Source organism: Castanea sativa, chromosome 1 (assembly GCF_040712315.1).
Source record: "Castanea sativa cultivar Marrone di Chiusa Pesio chromosome 1, ASM4071231v1".
Lineage (NCBI taxonomy): Eukaryota > Viridiplantae > Streptophyta > Magnoliopsida > Fagales > Fagaceae > Castanea > Castanea sativa.
The window spans coordinates 75,897,806-75,916,616 of record NC_134013.1 but is presented as its reverse complement, the minus strand read 5'-3'; the positions used below and the strand labels follow the sequence as shown (position 1 = coordinate 75,916,616).

Here is an 18,811-nt window from a genome sequence, read left to right as displayed (position 1 = left end):
TTTCATTTTGAAAAAATGTAGATGTCGGACAAAGGATGTAGCGAAATAGTTGAAGCTATGTGGAAAGAAAGGATTACTAAACCGTGTGCAACAAAGGTAATTCACAAGGTCGCTAAGTGTGCGGCAAAGCACACCTGATGGAGTGAAAAGTGTTTTGGGAGTGTACATTGGGATTTGGAAATGAAGAGAAAGCAATTAAAACAGGCAGAAAAAATTGCTATTCAAGGAAGGGACACAGACCGAATGAGACAACTTGAGCAAGAAATAAATTTGCTGTTAGACAAAGAAGCAAAGATGTGGAGCCAAAGGTCAAGGGTCATGTGGCTTAAAGATGGAGATCGGAACACCAAGTTTTTTCATAGCTAGGCAACGTAGAGAAGGAGAAAAAATTACATTACAAAGCTTCATGATGCTTCGGGTAGATGGTGTACTCAGCGGGCTCAGGTGGTTGACACAATTGTTAATTTCTATCAAGACCTGTTCACTACAACAAATTCGACCAGCTTTGAAGAGGTAACTGATACTATTCCACAACTTGTTACTGCTGAGATGAATGACATACTCCTATCCGAATTTAAGGCATAAGAAGTAGAGATTGCATTGAAACAAATGCCCCCCTTGAAAGCCCCGAGGCTCGATGGAATGCCTCCCCTTTTTTACCAAAGCTATTGGTCTCTTTTGGGCAACGATATCACACAATCCATTTTGCTTTACTTGAATTTGGGCACCCTACCTAAAGCACTCTGTCACTTCTTCATCACATTGATCCCCAAGGTAAAAAATCTTGAGTTTATTTCTAAGTATAGACTAATAAGCTTGAGTAATGTGTTGTATAGAGTTTTTGCCAAAGTATTAGTCCAAAGACTGAAAATTATTATGCCACCACTTTTTTTTGAACAACAAAATGCGCTTATGTGTAATTGGTTAATTTCAGATAATATTTTTGTGGCTTTTGAGACCCTACACTATATGAGAAATCATAGTACGGGTAAATTTATTTTATTGCCCTAAAGTTAGATATGAATAATGCTTATGATCGGATGGAGTGGAAATATATGGAAAATGTTTAGGCTAAATTGGGATTTTGTGATAGGTGAATACATTTGATGATGGAATGTATTTCCATTGCTTCCTACTTAATGCTGATTAATGGTAAACCTCATGGTGATATCACCCCCACTAAAGGACTCTGCCAAGGTGACTTTCTTTCACCATACTTGTTCTTGATGTGCACTGAGGGCCTGAATGGGTTGATGAAAAAGGCAGCCACTTGTGGGGACATCTAGGGGGTGTTAATATGTCAAAATGGGCCTCGACTAACCAATTTGCTTTTAACAAATGGCAGTTTGATTTCTTGCAGGACTATGGAGAATGAATGTCAAGATTTGCTAGATGTTTTGGCGATTCATGAAGGGGGTTTCGAGTCAAAAGATTAAGAGAGCTAAAACTACTCTATCTTTTAGCAAATCGATAGCCCATGAAATGCAGCTTACTATCAAGGAGGCTCTCAGGGTTCCAATGGTGCAGCAATATGAGAAATACATTGGCCATCCCTCATTTATTGGTCAGAAGAAGGACAGTTTTGCAAATATCAAACAGTGGATTTGGAAAAAAAATTGCAAGGATGTGAAGCAAAGCTCTTGACTCAAGCGGGTAGAGAAATCTTGATTAAAGCAGTAGCTCAAGCCTTCCCTATGTACACAATGTCCTGCTTTAAGTTACCAGTAACTCTATGTCATGAAATTGAAGCACTTATCTGTAGATGTTTTTGGAGACAAAGAGGTGACAACCTAAAAATCCATTGGCTAAAATGGGAGACAATGTACAAACTTGTCTTTTTATAATCTTTAGTGTCTATAGGTATGTGAAGACAAGTGTTCAAGGATTTGGCTTTTAATGTGCAAGAACAAAAATTCGACTGATCAGAAACTTACAATTTCGATCGATTGAAATGAATCATGACTAATCAAAACATGTTTTCATTGAAACGGTTTTTCAACCTGCTAGCCCATCAAGTGATTAGGATTTCAAATTGCCCACAATGACGTCTTTCATGAATGTACCAAACATATTAAGATAGATTGCCACTTTGTTCGTTACATCTGCCAGCCCATCAAGTGATTAGGTTTTTTTTACTACTCTTGATACCTCAAACATCGTTCTTTCTAAAATATTTAATACAATAATTAAAAAAAAGTTATTTTCACAAATTGAAGATATTGATATATTCTTTATATTTATTCAAAAGAAATATATATATATATATATATATATATATATATATATATATATATATATGAAATTTTAAGATCTAATATTGAATTTTTATTTAATCATTTTCTTAATGTTTAGATTTATCCAAATGAAACACAATAACAGTATTAGACAACTTATCTTCAATTTATGTCCAGTGCAAAATCAATTTTAGTCTAATTCAATCCATAATTCAAACCAAAAATCAAATCTTGTGTGTCAAATATAGGTCCTAAAAGGGTGATTAGTCATCACGTATGTCATTTTATTTCTGAAATTATGGGAATCTTTGCAGCCCACTTGATCGATTAATATCTATGGGTATATAAAAATATTTAATACAATGATTAAAAAAAAGTTATTTTCACAAATTGAAAATATTGATATTGTGGGAGGGTCGAGGACTGTGGAACCTAGTCTGAGGATAAGTATGCTAACCCAAGCAAATAAAGGCAATTAGACTCCGAGAACTACGCCCACCTGAGGAGAACTAAAGGGCCAAATGGCAGCTGGCACCCCCAAAAAACCCAAGGATGAGGGAGTAGATGGCAAAGGAAAGGTACAAGACATGCAAGGGTGGAGGAAGGAAGTTTCCTAAAGAAGACACCTCCCACCTCCATATTCAGTACTCTGCACCAACTTAGCTAGCTACATTAATGAGAAAATGACCCCTGAACGATGACTCCACAGCTCACAGCTCTTTCTACCACCTCCAGAAAGATCCTGATAGGACAAGCATCCAAAGAGTTCCCCTGAGACGTACAAATGGAGGGTTGAGATGCATGGGAATGGATTATATAAGGAAATGAACCCCCCAAAAAGAAGGGATGAGCATTTTCCAAGAAAAAAGAAACAAGTGTGAAAGCTAAAGAGGACCTTGTAAAAGAAATATCACCCATGCCTATCAATAAAAGACCTATTCTCCGACCCTCCCAAGGATGAATTTGTACTGAACTGTTGTTCTTTCCATGCCTAGTAGTTACTCTGGTTCCATTAGTCTTAGGCTTGTGATTTTCTTTGCATTGCAGCTGACTTAGAAGCCCACTCTCTTAAAAAATTCATTGTTTTGAGGGGCTTGGGTTTTTCTTTTTGAGTCCTTACATATATATTCTTTATATTTATTCAAAAGAAATACACACACACACACACACACACACACACACATATATATATATATATATGAGATTTTAAGATCTAATTATGAATTTTTATTTAATAATTTTCTTAATATTTAGATTTATCCAAATGAAACACAATAACAGGATTAGACAGCTCATCTTCAATTTATGTCCAGTGCAAAATCAATTTTAGTCTAATTCAGTCCATAATTCAAAAAATCAAATCTTGTGTGTCAAATATAGGTCCTAAAAACCACCGCACACTTTTGGTGCGATGGTCATTCCACAAGTATAAGTGCTTGTGGAGTGTGGGGGGCAAGGGCCGGGATTCAAGTCTTCAGGAGGGAGCTTCACACGCATATACATTTAGATTAGACTAGAGTAAAGTTCTATCTTGCAAATATAGGTCCTAAAAGGGTGATTAGTCATCTCGTATGTCATTTTATTTCTGAAATTATGGGAATCTTTGCAGGCCACTTGATCTATTAATATCTATGGGTCCAATAGATGTCAGTTACAACAAGAATTAATGGAAGTTACGAAACATCTTTGCACATGGTGGTCCAATGGAGTAGATATGTGCCCACAAGTCACATGCGAAACTGATATGATTAAACCCCTAACTTGAGGAAAATACCTATCATCTTTGTCAAATTGCTAGCCCGTATGAAACTCATCAACAGTATCCCCATAGCATGAATCATTGGTTTTAATGATCTCTAACTCTAATGCATTGTCAAGATAGGCTTAGAGTCTTCAAGTGAGATGACCCTTGCACTTCATATCCATACACATAAAGCGATAGTTGAGAATCTTGAGATGAATCTAGGATCATCCTTTTGGTCTTGGGTGTGTGAACAATTGGTAGATTCTTTTCAATCACAATTCTATCTCAGCCCCATATATGGTCCCCAATATATATGTTTGTTTGCATTTGTAATTGGTTTTCACATTTTGATCGCTATGGTCATTCTTTAATTTAGAATGCAACGTGTGGTGAAGTGGCAGTTTCAATTGTTTTCATGCATTATGAGAATCGGCGTACGAAACGAAAACTCATCAGTGTTTCTTGTCATGTGTTTGTCACTGGCCAGCTGAAAGCTCTAGCTTTACTAAACTCCAACCTTTTAGCGTGTTACAGCTCAAATTTCTCATCATTCTAACTATCAAATTGTAAAAATAAAAAATAATATAACAACACGTAAATCGTAATTAGTAAGGTTTCAATAGGTGCATCACTGGATAGTCTAGATTAAGGTCTTCATTGGCTTTTCTGTCCTTCTACTATATAATAATCAGGCCAAGTAAAATTAATTTGTTTTAATTTTGTTCTAAGTTTGAGTTGAGCTTAAGTTCTTCACTAAATTATACTAATGCATATAGGATGCATTAGTATTTTTAAGATACATTTACCTTATTTTCTCCCCTTATTTCTTACCAAACAAGGGAAGCATTAAAATATATATAATACACATCTTTTTCATTTTTCCATTCTTTCCACTAAATACTCATAATGGAAAAACATCAGCTCTTCTGATCATTCTTGCTTTCTTTCTTTTTTCTTGTCATTCCTACATCTTCTTTCCCTTTATATTTCAATCATTCCTATCAAATAAAGCCTAAATATTATAATAAGGACTAAATTATTTGCTCTTAAAAAATATGATTTATACCACAATATATTAATCTAACTGTTATAATACCAATAATATATATATATATATATATATATATATATATATATATATATATATATATATATATATATATATATAGGGTAAACTACGTATTTGGTTCCTATCCTTTATAGCAGATTTCAATTTAGTCCCTAATCTTTCATTTGTGTTAAATTGGTCCTTAACCTTTCAATGTCGTGTCAATCTAGTCCCTGCCGTTATCTATTGGATGGAAAAATCTGACATGTCAAACGGTCTAAATAAAAAATAAATAAAAAATTGCTGCGTTATCTACCACCTAGGCTAACATGTCAACAGTTTTAATTTAATTTAATTTTATAAAATGTCAGCATAATTTTAAATTAAAAAAAGAAAAATAACAGATAATTGAATCCTAACTCACGTCTACCAAGGCTTCAAAGAAAGAAAAAAAAAACTCACGTCTATCGAAAAAAAAATCCATTTCCTCAAAAAATAACAAAAGTCCCTAAGTCGTTTCTTTAAGGTCCCAACGGTTATGATTGCACTATCTTCTCTAACGATGAGATAGGACCCTGCAAAATTACTTTGCTGCAGTGACGAAGAGAGGATCCCAAACCCCAGATTCATCAAGGGGTAACCTAGAAACTATTGGTTCTCCAATAACCCTCTGCCCAACAATTTAAAGATGAGTTCTTTATTATATCTTCCTTAAACAATAAATCATATAGAAAAAAGAAATATGGAGATTAGCATACATGAGTTCTACAACTGAAGGCCAACGGCTTGAAGATGGACACTTGAACCAAATCAATCAGCTAGGATAGGGGAAAATAAAAGTCTTGGGATCTTAATCACCCGCATACATATATATTGGGTGTTTGAGTGTGTGTATATATCAGTGTCCGTTAACGTGGCAGGACATGTGTCCATTAACGTGGCAATAAATTAATTTTTTATTTAGGCCGTTTGACATGTCAGACTTTTCCATCCATGAGATAACAGTAGGGACTAAGTTGACACGACACTAAAAGGTTAGGAACCAAATTGAAATATAGTGTAAAGGATAAAGACCATTTATGTAGTTTGCCCTATATATATAACAATACATATTCCAAGCAGATATTCTAAACAAGTAATTCAACCACAAATATTAAATTCTAAATCTAAAGCAATAATGATAAGCCTAATTATGCAACACAAGATTTGGTAACTAAGTTAAAACTCTTGAAAGGAAAAACAACTAGTCTGGGGATTCAACTACTCAAAAAATTGCTACATTGAACTCATTGGAAAGAACCTCTATGGTTTCAAATAAAGGTTTAAGGTTTCAGGTGTTGTCAAGAATTCTAATAACTTGTTTTTCTTGTTTTTTTGGATCACAACACAAAGATGAGTTTTTTTTCTATATTAGGTCAAAGAGAAAGGCTTCAAGATCTTCGTTTTGTGACTGCCCTCTCTCACCAAAAAGTTGTTAATATGCCTTATATAGGTTGTTTAGATTTTGTACAAATGAGAATTCACAACCTAACAATTTAACTTGAGCAAGAACATTTTACTCAAGTGAAAATCTTGAAGATAATATAGTTGTGCCCACTTGAAACGGTCGCATTTCACTTATTTCAAATCCAAATTGAATCAAATTATATTCGTTTTGAAGTCCTATATGCCTACTTGATAGATCAAAATCATCAACTCATCATATTTTGATAGATCAAAATCTTGTCATCTTTCAACAGCTTCCGAATTAGACTCAACCCTAACAAAATAATATTGATACAATACAAATTTGATATGTTTAGGCACTAGGATTTGCCAATATATCTATAAACCTTAACATCGGTCTCTCCTCTAGTAACATTTTGACGTTCAATCATAAAAAAATGAAATAAAAAATAAAAAATCTGGCTTTCAAGGACTGTAAATCTGTTTCGGATCTGCTAATATACTTTTTGAAGGCCAGCAGCTTATATATCAACCAGAAAATGGAAAAAGGTCGGCAGCTTAATTAGGTACAACTGGACCAGTGAGCCAATTATTTTCATAGCTTTTACTGTATTCAATAATGTCTTTCTGCATGATTACAGACTCTTGCCTACATATGCTCCACCTAAGTTTTTAAATTGTTAAAAATTTGTCCACAATTGACCAAGCAGCCAGCCGCCAGGTCCACTTAATATATAACCCAGAGTTATCTCTCTTAGTTTTTTATACGCAATTATTCTTGCCAAATTCTATATAAATAGGATTAGCATATCCATATATGGGTAGAAGAATTTGTGTGCAAGATTGAATAAGAGAGAAAAAGAAGAAAATCTCTCCCCATTTTTATCTTCATGTCTGTTCCGTATTTCTATGTGGATGGATTATTATTCGGTGGATTCGTGTATCTTTCTCTGACATTATCAAGAGTAAAGACATGATGAATTCGATTGTTGATGATGTGATAGAATCGATCATCCTACACGCTACAGGTACATACACTCTTTCTTTCACACGGATCAATATAAAATTATAACTAACGGGTCCAGTTAATAACTCATCTATTTTTGAAAAAAAAAATTCGAAAATTAAAAAACTGTCAAAACTTTTTTAATTTTTGAGAAATTTTTTTCAAAATTAATAAATTAATGTGTGCCCAAGGCACACGTTAGCAAAATCTATAATTTTAATCTCAATGATGAGCTATAGAGCTTAATGCGTTTTACTTTTACATGCTTTTCCTTAATTGAGAGTTTGAAAGAATCTAGGGTCCAGTGGTGCACAACATATATAATGCGATTCACATGGTCATCTGCATTTCTTAATTGACACTCTATAGGAGTTTATGTCCCATGTTTGTTGGTCCTTTAGACATGCTTATCCATTTTCATCATTAAGCAATAAGCATGCGTAGTGCGCACTAAATACCATACCTATATACAAGCTATGATTAAAATGCTTTTCTTTTGCTCAAGTTACGGTTGCATAAATTCTACCTCTGTCCTTGGCAAATTCTTATCAATTTATAAAGAAAAAACATAATGACTGTTATACAGAATTCCTTGCCAGTAATCCATCATTAGAAAATTGCTAAAAATCTAAAGAATTGGAATGAAAATATATGATAACCTTGTCTCCTCTCAAATTGTTATCCTTTCCTAGAATCTGTTATATAGATGGAAATTTTGATTAAATATGTAATAAATCCAAAAAGAAAAGGAAAAATTGTACGTATAAATTAACTAGAAATTACTTGATTCGCAGATGCTTAACTGTTTGAATTCATAATTCGTCATAACCATATTGATTTCAAAAAATGGTGGTGAATGATGCTGAAATTACACACAAAAATGGTAGAGCAACAAAATAAACGTTTCCATATTTTGTGGATCTAATTCCTTTTTCTTTTTCTTTTTTATTTTTTGATTTATTTCGAAGAATATGCATGGTGAGTTAGACACGTGGTTAGATTACCTGTTGATACATAATTACTAAAGAAAAAAAAAATTACCTGTTCATTCATGATGACAATATTGAGTTTACTGTTACGTTAAGCACCTATATTACATAATAAGCATTGACGTAAAAGATTCATTAAGATTAAAAGAAGAAAGATGCTTCAAATGAATACTGGAAGAACAGAATCTTCATCCTTTCAATGTCAGAGGGCCACACATGTTACGATCAAAGTGACACAATTCACTTTTTCACTAATATAGGGCAAGCAAAAAGCCCTAGTGTAAAATAAATTATAGCTTTTTCTATCACAATTTTAGTATTTCACATTCTGCATATATATATATATATATATATATATATATATATATATATATATATATATATATATATATATATATATATATATATATAAACAGCTACTGGATGAGTTTGAGGAAAAAAAATAATGTTGTTATAAGTTTTTTATGAGAACGAATAAGAGATATAATGTTGTGTTTCTAGTTTAGTTTGTGCTATATATATAATACTGAATATATATTAAAGGTTTCTATTGACTAAAAAGGTGGCTATTTAACAAAAATGTGTCTATTTGCTAAAAATGTGCCTATTGAATGAAGAAAAAAAAATGTTTATTAATCGAAAAGGCACCTATTGAACAAAAATGTGCTAATTGACCGAAAATGTGTTTATTGAATGAAACGGTACCTATTGACCAAAAGGTGCCTATAGAATGAAAATGTGGCTACTGACCAAAAATGTGTTTATTCAATGAAAATGTGTCTATTAACCGAAAATGTGTCTATTAAATGAAAATGTGTCTGTTGAGGGGTCATAATTCTTTGGGTATAAATAGTGATTTATATTCATTTGATAACTTTTTCTCAACTTCTTCTCTTTCATCTTTCTTAGAAAGACAAGAATCCTATGCATTTTCTCTATAATTGTTATTTGTAAATCAGATTTTTTGTTGTTGTTAAAAGTGAAAAGGTCCAAGAATCAATAAAATTCGTAAAACATGGCCTAAAAAATTGGACCACTCTCCTAGTTTTCGAACTCTTCTATATTCCTTCAATCGCCCATAGATTTAAACTATTAATTCTAGCAATTACATGCGGTAACCATTTCTTTCATCTCCTTGCTTTCATTTTCTTCAATTTGGGAACAAATTGAAAAGCAATCTAATCCATTGAGGACGTGCAAAGGAACCAAGGAGGCCACCGACCAAAATCAAATTCATCAGATTTGAACTCAAATCTTGTCCATTACTCTACCATCATACATTACTGAAATCATTGTCCATTATTGCATTTTGTTAATATCTAAAGAGGACATGCGAAATGTGGCAATCACTCAATACAAAAACTCAACAGGTATGTTATGGTTTCCGCTTGTTTATTATTCACTCCAATATCACAAAGTCAACCATTATACAAATGTCTCAACTGGTAAAATCTCTGATGGTTGTATAAGAGATCTGGGGTTCAATCTTTGCCTACACCAAAAACTGATTGATGTCTTGGTCTGATAATAAAGAGCTCTTACCAAGAGCGGACGTTATAGGTTGAAACTCTCTAATATATATATATATATATATATATATATATATATATATATATATATATATTAAATTTCTTGTTATTTTAATATACATATCTTATGGGAAATGGTGAGTAGATACTAAAACTTAACGGTCAAAATGAAAAGGCATAACTGTTTAGAGTTTTTAAATGTATACCTGACATAAATTTCAATTGCCATGTGAAGCAATAAGGAGTGGTCAACAAAAACTGAAACATGTTGGTTTTATATTATATATAGATATAGATTAATTTATATAGTCATGTAGTGTAATAAGAAGCGGTTAGCAAAAAGTAAAAAAATACCTATTGATCGAAAATGTGTTTATTGGCCGAAAATGTGTATATTGAATGAAAATATGCTTATTAACCGAAAATGCGTGTATTGAAAAATGAAAAATCACAACTGTTCGTGTTTTTAAATATATACATGACATAAATTTATGTAACCACGTGGTGCAATGAGACATGATCAATAAAAAGTCAAATGTTTTGGCTATGAATTATTATATAGATTTGCACGTTCATTACATGGAAAATTCATGCACCCTTTGCTCAAAATTACAGAATCTGTCCCAATTTGGTCCAGACCCTAGAGGCCTACACGTTGTGACCACAACCCAAATGCCAAAATGAGACATTAATTGTAGAGAGTCTACAGGGAAAGACAAGCCTCCACAAATATCGTCAAGACTTTGGACCCACGAAATCAAATTGGGGCCGACAACCCCTCTCAAGTTCGTTGTTTCTTCATGGTTTGGCTGTAGTCGGAAACAGCAATTCTATTTCTAACAACCCAAGTAAAACTTTGATTCCTCAAGTGGCCCCTATCTATATTCGTAGATTCTAGCATTGAACTCATGCAGTGTCATGATGATGTGTAATTTCATGTTTGGAAATTTTAAGCATATAGCCCCTAATTAGGGCTCAATTGTTATCTAAGTTGAATGAAGCTTCTAAAGAAAGTTGATAGTCAAAATTTTGGCTACAAGTAAGGCGTAAAACCGTAAAAGTAAGTAAAAGTAATAACGTGTTGGGAGAATGGAAAAGAATAATGAAAGGGATTAGGATATGGTTGACATGTAAGGTGGGAAGACCAAACTTTGTCCTTGGGCGGGCCATCTCTTGAAAAACCATGCTAGGAATTGAGTTTCACACTTTCACCTACTGCTAGACAATTGTTAGAGAGATTTTAAATAAATTTGGGGGGTCCATGGCCCCCCCTACTTACAACGAAATTCCGCCACTACTTGTTAAGTTGTAACACTCTCACACTCACATACCAACTCCATGTTTGACATATTTGACAGGTTAAGCGTCACGAAAAAGTGATATTAGAGGTATTATAAATTCTATGGGTAATTACATTCTCATCTTTTGAAGTTTAGGAGAATAACACTTCACTCTAAATCTGAAGAAAAAAACAATCTCCTCTTTTGAGGTTTGAAAAAATTAACAATCCCCATTTTGTTTATATTTGTGACAAAATATTTTTAATTTATTTAAGAACCTCTTTGCAAAAGTTTTCCCATGGCTGGTAAAAATATAACTAATAAATTTATATAAAAATTCAAAATTTATCAAGCACTCAAACAATTGCAACGACAAATATCTCCATAATATGTTGAAATAGGAAGAAAAAAAAAAAGCAAGTCATATTTAATATTTTTAAAATACATTTTAATTAAAAATTAAAAATAAAGGATTTTAATTCTAAAATGGAGGATAATTTTGGAAACCTACCCTTAAACAAAGGACATGTTAATACACAAACATTTTTTTAAATTAATTTAACTAAATTTGGTCAAACGGATGTTACCGGAAGAAAGTATTTTTTTCTGTCAAGTTTGGGGTGCTGTGTCCTTTCTCCTAATTTCATGGGAAGGGAGTGTAATTCTATTATATGTTGAGTAATGCTAGTGATACAAACTCTTTTACAAAATTTTTTACAAACTGCTGATGTGGTAAGTGGCTATCAGTAAATGAAAAAAAGATATTTATAGTGGACCTAGATAAAAATCAATAAAAATTTTGCCACATCATTAGTTTGTAAAAAAATTGTAAAATAGTTTGTAACTGTAACATTACTCTTACATGTTTTACAAAGTGATATGTCATTAATTACCAAAAAAAATGTAATTCAAAATTTTATTTATTATGTTGTTGAATGCATTAATTAAATTCATTAGTCATTACCGCATTTTGATATCAATTTGTAAGTTTTCTCTATAGTGAAATTGATAATAGCTTTAGCATTTTAGTTAGAGGTAGAGTAGCTTATACACTAATCACTACTAAGTTATAGGTCCTTTTTTTTTTTTTTTTTTGATGGGGAGTTATAGGTCCTTTTGGTGATTAATTTAGGTTTACATGTAATTTGCGGAGGATTGAACATGTAAACCACCCCTGTTGAACCCAGAATCCAAGATGGCTACTACATTCAAAGAAGTAGGGTAGAGTCATTTTGTAATTAAAGGACAGACTACTTTTTTGGAAGGTATTGGAGACAAGTTAACCCACATTGTTTGTGCTTTTCTTCCAAAGTCAGGAAAGCCGTTCGTTCGAGAAATCATCAAGAACTTCATATGGAGAATCCAATTTCTAGGTTTCGTACTTTCACTTTTTTGGCCCACTGATTTGTTATTCAGTTTCATGTTTGCTTCAAGCTAGCTTGCTAGTTAGGAGCAAAAAGCTTCGGCATAGAGCTGCATAATGATGTTCATGGAAATCATTAATTTGCTTTTAAAGAGATTATTTTTTTGAGAAAAGCTTTTAAAGAGATTGTTTACTATTTATTTATCATCTTCATCTTACCTTCCTATTTATTTATCATTGTCATCTTACCTTCCTATTCTGATAAATGATATGTCCACAACATTTCCACAACAAATTTTAAATGACAAGTTGTTACTTGTTATTATTAGTGGACAAGAAAATTATTTCAATGGTAGGTGATTAAAAGTTAAAACCAATAATAAACTATCACTTAAAATTTGTTATAAAAATATTGTGAAAATGTTGTAAATATAGAATTTCTCTTATAATTTACATTAAATGTAGTATAAATTAATGTCGTGCGATATAAATGCCAATGTACATGCTAAACTCTTTTTTCTTTTAAGATACGATAAATTTTCAATTATAATGTTCACTCTATAATGATTGTTATTTATTATTAGCTAAGATACCCATTGATTTTTTGTGTAAACAGAATTTAAATTCCAAAATCAAATCATTTTGTCCATCTACATATATATATATATACTTAAACATATACACGACAAAAGGATGTGAATGATTGCATCTTCATACCATGTGGAAGATCAATTGTTAGATTAGTGGTTACTTATTAGTTTAACTTTGCTTTTTAACTCTCTCTCTCTCTCTCTCTCTCTCTCTCTCTCTCTCTCTCTCTCTCTCTCTCTCTCTCTCTCTCTATATATATATATATATATATATATACACACACACACACACACACACACTAACCTCTGAGCACGCGCTCACGTGCGTACTCAGAGACTTTTTTTGTAAAAGTTAATAATTTGCATCTATTATAATTTAGAAATATATATTTTTTATTTTTCAAACAAATAAAAAAGATAAATTTTAGAAATAAGCAGTAACTGTAATTTCTTTTTTGAACGTGAAGGGAAAAAAATCCTAAATTTTAGGAGTTCTCTTTTTTAATTCAAAATGAAATTTGTTATTTTACATTTATTATCCTATTTCTAAATGAAGTTACTTTTCGTTAATGAGAGTATTTTTGAACCACATAAAAGTCCAGTTGAAATAAGAGAATCCTCTTTTATATATATATATATAAAAGTACATTTGCTCGTTAACTTTGTCTCTCTCAATATTTGGCAATTAAATTCAATCGTATTCTTACTTAGTATTAGTAAATCTTGGACATTTCTTTAATTTTCTTTTTACATCCTGGTGTTCATTCTTTTTTCTCTCTCGAATAATGTAACATGGATTTCCTTTTTCACACATGTGTTTCGTAAAAAAAATAATATAAACACTGTTTCTCTAACTTCTGTTATTTTATAAAAACAATGATTGTTAGAATTAAACGCATAAAGGTGCCAAATCATTAAGGTAAAAATAACTCTTGGGAAGAATTATATTAGGAACAAAAAATATGCATACAATACCTTTAAACAAACACTTAAAAATCAGGTAAAAATTAAAAATACTTATATATTAGGTTTTAAAAGACAGTAGAATTTTAATTTTGTGAAACTTTTAATTAATTTTAATTGCCAATAACCTTGTATCTCAGTAGAACTACATGATCTCCTAAGAATGAGGGTTTGAATCCATCTTAATAACTTAAACCCCATACCTTATAAATGTGTTACTTCAAATCCCATACTTTAATTATTGTGTCAAACAAAACCTCATATATGATCTTTAAGGTTCTATTTGTTTTGAAGTAAAATATTTTACAGGTAAAAAACTTTACATGTAAAACATTTTCAAGTGTTTAGTATGACTAGTAAAAATTTTCAAGCAAATCATCAAAACCAGTGGCTTAGCTATTGGAGTTGCTAGTGCTAGAGGTCCGATAACTGGAAGGCAAGAATGGTGGCTTCAATGGCCGAAATGGCGTCTCTGGCCACCAGATTGCAAGCACTGATGGTCGGAATGGTGGCTTTGGTTACCAGACCTCTGAAATCGGTCGCCAGGGCGACAGTTGACCCTAGCACAAGTCATAGGAGCAATAGCTTTGGCAACTAGACTGTTGGTACTGGTCATTGAAATGGCAGCTCTAGCCACTAGACCGCCTACACCATCTACCCAGCCCACCAAACCAGTGACCTAGCCACCAAATGGGGTGAGGGAAACCACTATGTGTTTTTGTAAAAAAATTTACCAAATTTTCAAATGTAAAAAATTTTATAATGGATTTTACATTAAATAGAAAATATTTTACAAGTTTACCACATTTTACCCGTAAACAAACATTTAGAAATGGGAAAATATTTTCCTGTAAATATTTTACCTCAAAACAAATAAAGCATTGTGGGCGCAAACGGCCGTGACGAGTGGTTTTCTCGTGGGAAGATCACTTCAGCTTGGAGTGGACAGGGCTAAGGGTGAAAATGGAGTCATCACCTAGATTAGGTCTAGGAACCATATGTATAGCGCCCTTATGTGAATGACTGATCTTACCAAAGCACGTGTCTAGAGTTTAGGTATAAGGATGGGAAGGTGTTAGGCACTCAACCCCACCCAACTCATGGGTCGGTCTCCATTCATTGTGTTCCAAATACTAATCCCATCAAAGGGTCTTTAAATAGATTATTTTATACACACACACACACACTAAGCCTACCCTAACATGCATCTAACACATAACATGGCATCTCAATTATATTGCATTCATGGCATAAAGTCCTAGCATTCATCTAGCACATATATAACCAAGGGCAACAAGCAACATATAATAGTAGCATCCATAAGGCAGCAACATCAACAAGACAGTAGCATATGACAGGGGCGGCTCTAGGATTTTTGTCCAGGGGGTCAATAAGAAACATAAATTATATAAAATCTAAAACAAAAGAGACTTAAATATATCAATACCACCAAAAACAAAATGGAATTCTACAATTGTCTTCTACGAGGTTTCATATTTTGAAACCGTTGCATGATAGATTCATTATCAATCCTACGAGCTATATCTTTTTCAATGTACACAGTCAAACAATCATTCAACCACTGATCCCCCATTCGATTGCGCAATTCATTCTTGATATATTTCATTACTGAAAAACTTCTTTTCACTGTTGCAGTCACAACATGAAGGGTCAAAACTAACTTCACAAGCAAATATACTAATGGATATATAACATCCTTATTTGTCTCCACCATCTTTCTAGCAAGGTCCCCAATTCCTTTAAGCTCTAAAAACTCGTCATTGGAGTGCATATCAACAATGTAAGTCTGAAGCTGATTATCAAGTGCCAATACATCTGTCTCAGAAAAATTAGATGGATAGAACTTTGCAAGACGAGTCAATTTTTGTATATCAAAAGCCGAAAACGAATCACTTGCATTCAAGCAAGCCATACAAAGTAGCAACTTAGTAGTCGCCTCTGAAAAACGATTATTAAGCTCTTGAAGTTGCAGATCTATGACTTCAAAGAATAGATCAACACGATAGTGATGTAAATTTGTAATTTGTGGGGCGTTGTGTCGTGGCCTCACACCAACTACAAATATTTCTTCCATGTTCAAGATAGGAATATCATGCTTGCTACAAAATGTGGATACTTTAGTCAATAGAGCTTCTCATTCATCATCTCTCATCATCTGCAATCGTTGCTTAGACACTTTGACAAGTGTCATAGCATTTACAATATCTTGATTTTTCTTTTGCAATGCTATTGATAACTCATTTGTGATCCCCAAAATATTTTTCATCAAGTGTAAAGCAAAGGAAAAGTCAAAAGATAGAATTAACCTTAAAATAGATCGAGCTTCAACTCTTTGCTCAGAGAGTAGGTTATCCTTTTCAATCATCTCAAGTTCATCAACTGTGGAAGAGAACATCAAAATCAAGTTGAGGATTGTCCTATAATGTGATCCCCAACATGTATCACTAGCACGTTTAAGACTTGTCTCTTGGTTCAAACCTTGCCCACTTTCAAGTTCACCCAAGTTTAATGCTTCTGCAATTTTGGCAAGTTGTGCATTTCATAAAAATTCTCGTCTTTTACAAGAAGCTCCAACAATAGTTACTATTTTACTAACCAAGCTAAAAAATTCAGCAATATCAGTATGCTTGTTAGCAACAGCTACAAGAGTCAACTAAAGTTGATGAGCAAAGCAATGAACATAAAATGCTGATTTATTCTCCTTCAAAATTAAAGTTTTAAGGCCATTGAATTCACCTTGCATGTTACTGGCCCCATCATAACCTTGCCCACGTAGTCTTGATAAACTCAATGAATATTTATAGAATAAAAATTCAATTGCAGCTTTTAGAGACAAGGTGGAGGTATCTGCTACATGTACAATACCAAGAAATCGCTCTGTAACAATTCCCTTTTTGTCCACATAATGCAAAACAACAGCCAATTGTTCTTTTATTGAGATATCACGGGACTCATCAACTAAAATTGAAAAGAACTCACTGCCAAGATCTTCGATGATGGCATTGGTAGTTTTATATGCAACTGCATTCACAATATATTTTTGAATATCAGGATGGGTTAGCTTGCTGTTTTTTGGAGTTTTCTGCAATACATCATTAAAAACATCATTATGACCTGCCAAAAATTGTAAAAGCTCAAGGAAATTTCCTTTATCACTTGAATCATCAGATTCATCATGACCACGAAAAGCTAACCTTCGATGCAAAAGGAATCTTATGCAATCAACTATTGCATTTAATTGAGTCCGATATTCAATTTTATCTTGATTTGACTGCTTAACAAAAACACTTTGAATGTGTTGATTTTGCTTCATTAGATTTTCACCATCCTTAAGAGCTTGGTTATGGGCACTATTAACACCTCCAACATGTTGGTCTAGCTTTTCTTTCTTATTCCAACTGTTGAATACCTTTGTCACAAAACTATCACCTCCAGATTGCTTAATAACATCTTGTCTAAATAGGTAACAATATAAACAATATGCAACAATCTTTTCAATACTATATTCCAACCAACTTTCATACTCTTTAAACCATTTAGGATTAAATCGACGCATAAGTCCACCAATCTTTGTTTGAGGAAAATCGTGTTCATAACGTTGACATGGTTTTTTTTGTAAATAATATCTTCTTATTTCATTTCGATCATTAGGATGATAAAATGAAATCTTTTTTCGTAGCCTAGGGTCCGAAGGAAGATTGTTCACATCAACACGACCATGCTTAGAAGATGAATCTTGAATAAGATATAAATCTTGAGCAGAAGATAAATCTTGCGGCCTACATGATTTCCTTATTACAAATTTATCCATAGTATTAGCAAAAGAACAAAAAATAAACTATAAGTTCATCTGACATATTTTTTTCTAATACAATAAATATATTAATTATTGTTGTTAAGTGATTCTTTTACAATTCTTTAATTTATAAGTTTACAATTCTTTAAATGTTTTATATTTTTATTGTCTTTAGTGTTAATGTATTGACCAAGTCACATAGCTAACAACCACTCACAACTCACATTCAACAAGATTAAAAAACTACTCATAAGTCACAAATTAGTCAAATAGTCAAAGTGATAAGTCATGACTCAACTTTATAGTCTTTATATCAAATCAATATAACACTTACAGCAAGTCAGCAACTCTGCAACACGCCAACACCCAACAGTAAGAGCACCAGCATTGAATGGGCTAAACCCATTCTCTATGCCAAATTATAAAATAGTATAGCATTGAGGCCTAAAAGACAGGTCCATTGAATGTTGGGTTTTGTAAGAATTGCAAAAAAAAAAAAATACCATGGAGCTACAGTGCGATTCTAAACATAGAATCGCACTGTAGCTCAATGGTAAACGTTATATTAATAATTTATTGTAAAATATCAGTCATTTATCTCTCCGTGGTCTCTTATCTCTGTCTGTCCACTACACTTGATCTCTGCCTCTCCATTGCTGAGCTCTTTCATCACACACCAAACCACTTGGTTCTTTGTCATCCCCTCTCTCTTGTCATGCCGATTCACCTCACCCATCTCCGAAGCTCTTTCACATCAAGCCTCTCTCTTCTTTCTCATCCCCTTTCCCTTGCCATCGCTGCG

General features: G+C 32.8%; 2 protein-coding genes across 2 annotated transcripts; both read right to left on the bottom strand.

Annotated features, from left to right (window-relative positions):
• Positions 1 to 15,660: 15,660 nt before the first annotated feature.
• Positions 15,661 to 16,287, bottom strand: LOC142634501 (uncharacterized). The gene has a single exon (XM_075808811.1). It carries the CDS (start codon positions 16,285 to 16,287, stop codon positions 15,661 to 15,663), a length of 627 nt encoding a protein of 208 aa, XP_075664926.1.
• Positions 16,288 to 16,347: 60 nt separating this feature from the next.
• Positions 16,348 to 18,024, bottom strand: LOC142634498 (uncharacterized). The gene is made up of 2 exons (XM_075808796.1): positions 16,950 to 18,024; positions 16,348 to 16,727 (listed from the first exon to the last, which is right to left on the bottom strand). The coding sequence occupies exons 1-2, from the start codon at positions 18,022 to 18,024 to the stop codon at positions 16,348 to 16,350; spliced, it is 1,455 nt and encodes a 484-aa protein (XP_075664911.1).
• Between the last annotated feature and the right edge of the window lie 787 nt (positions 18,025 to 18,811).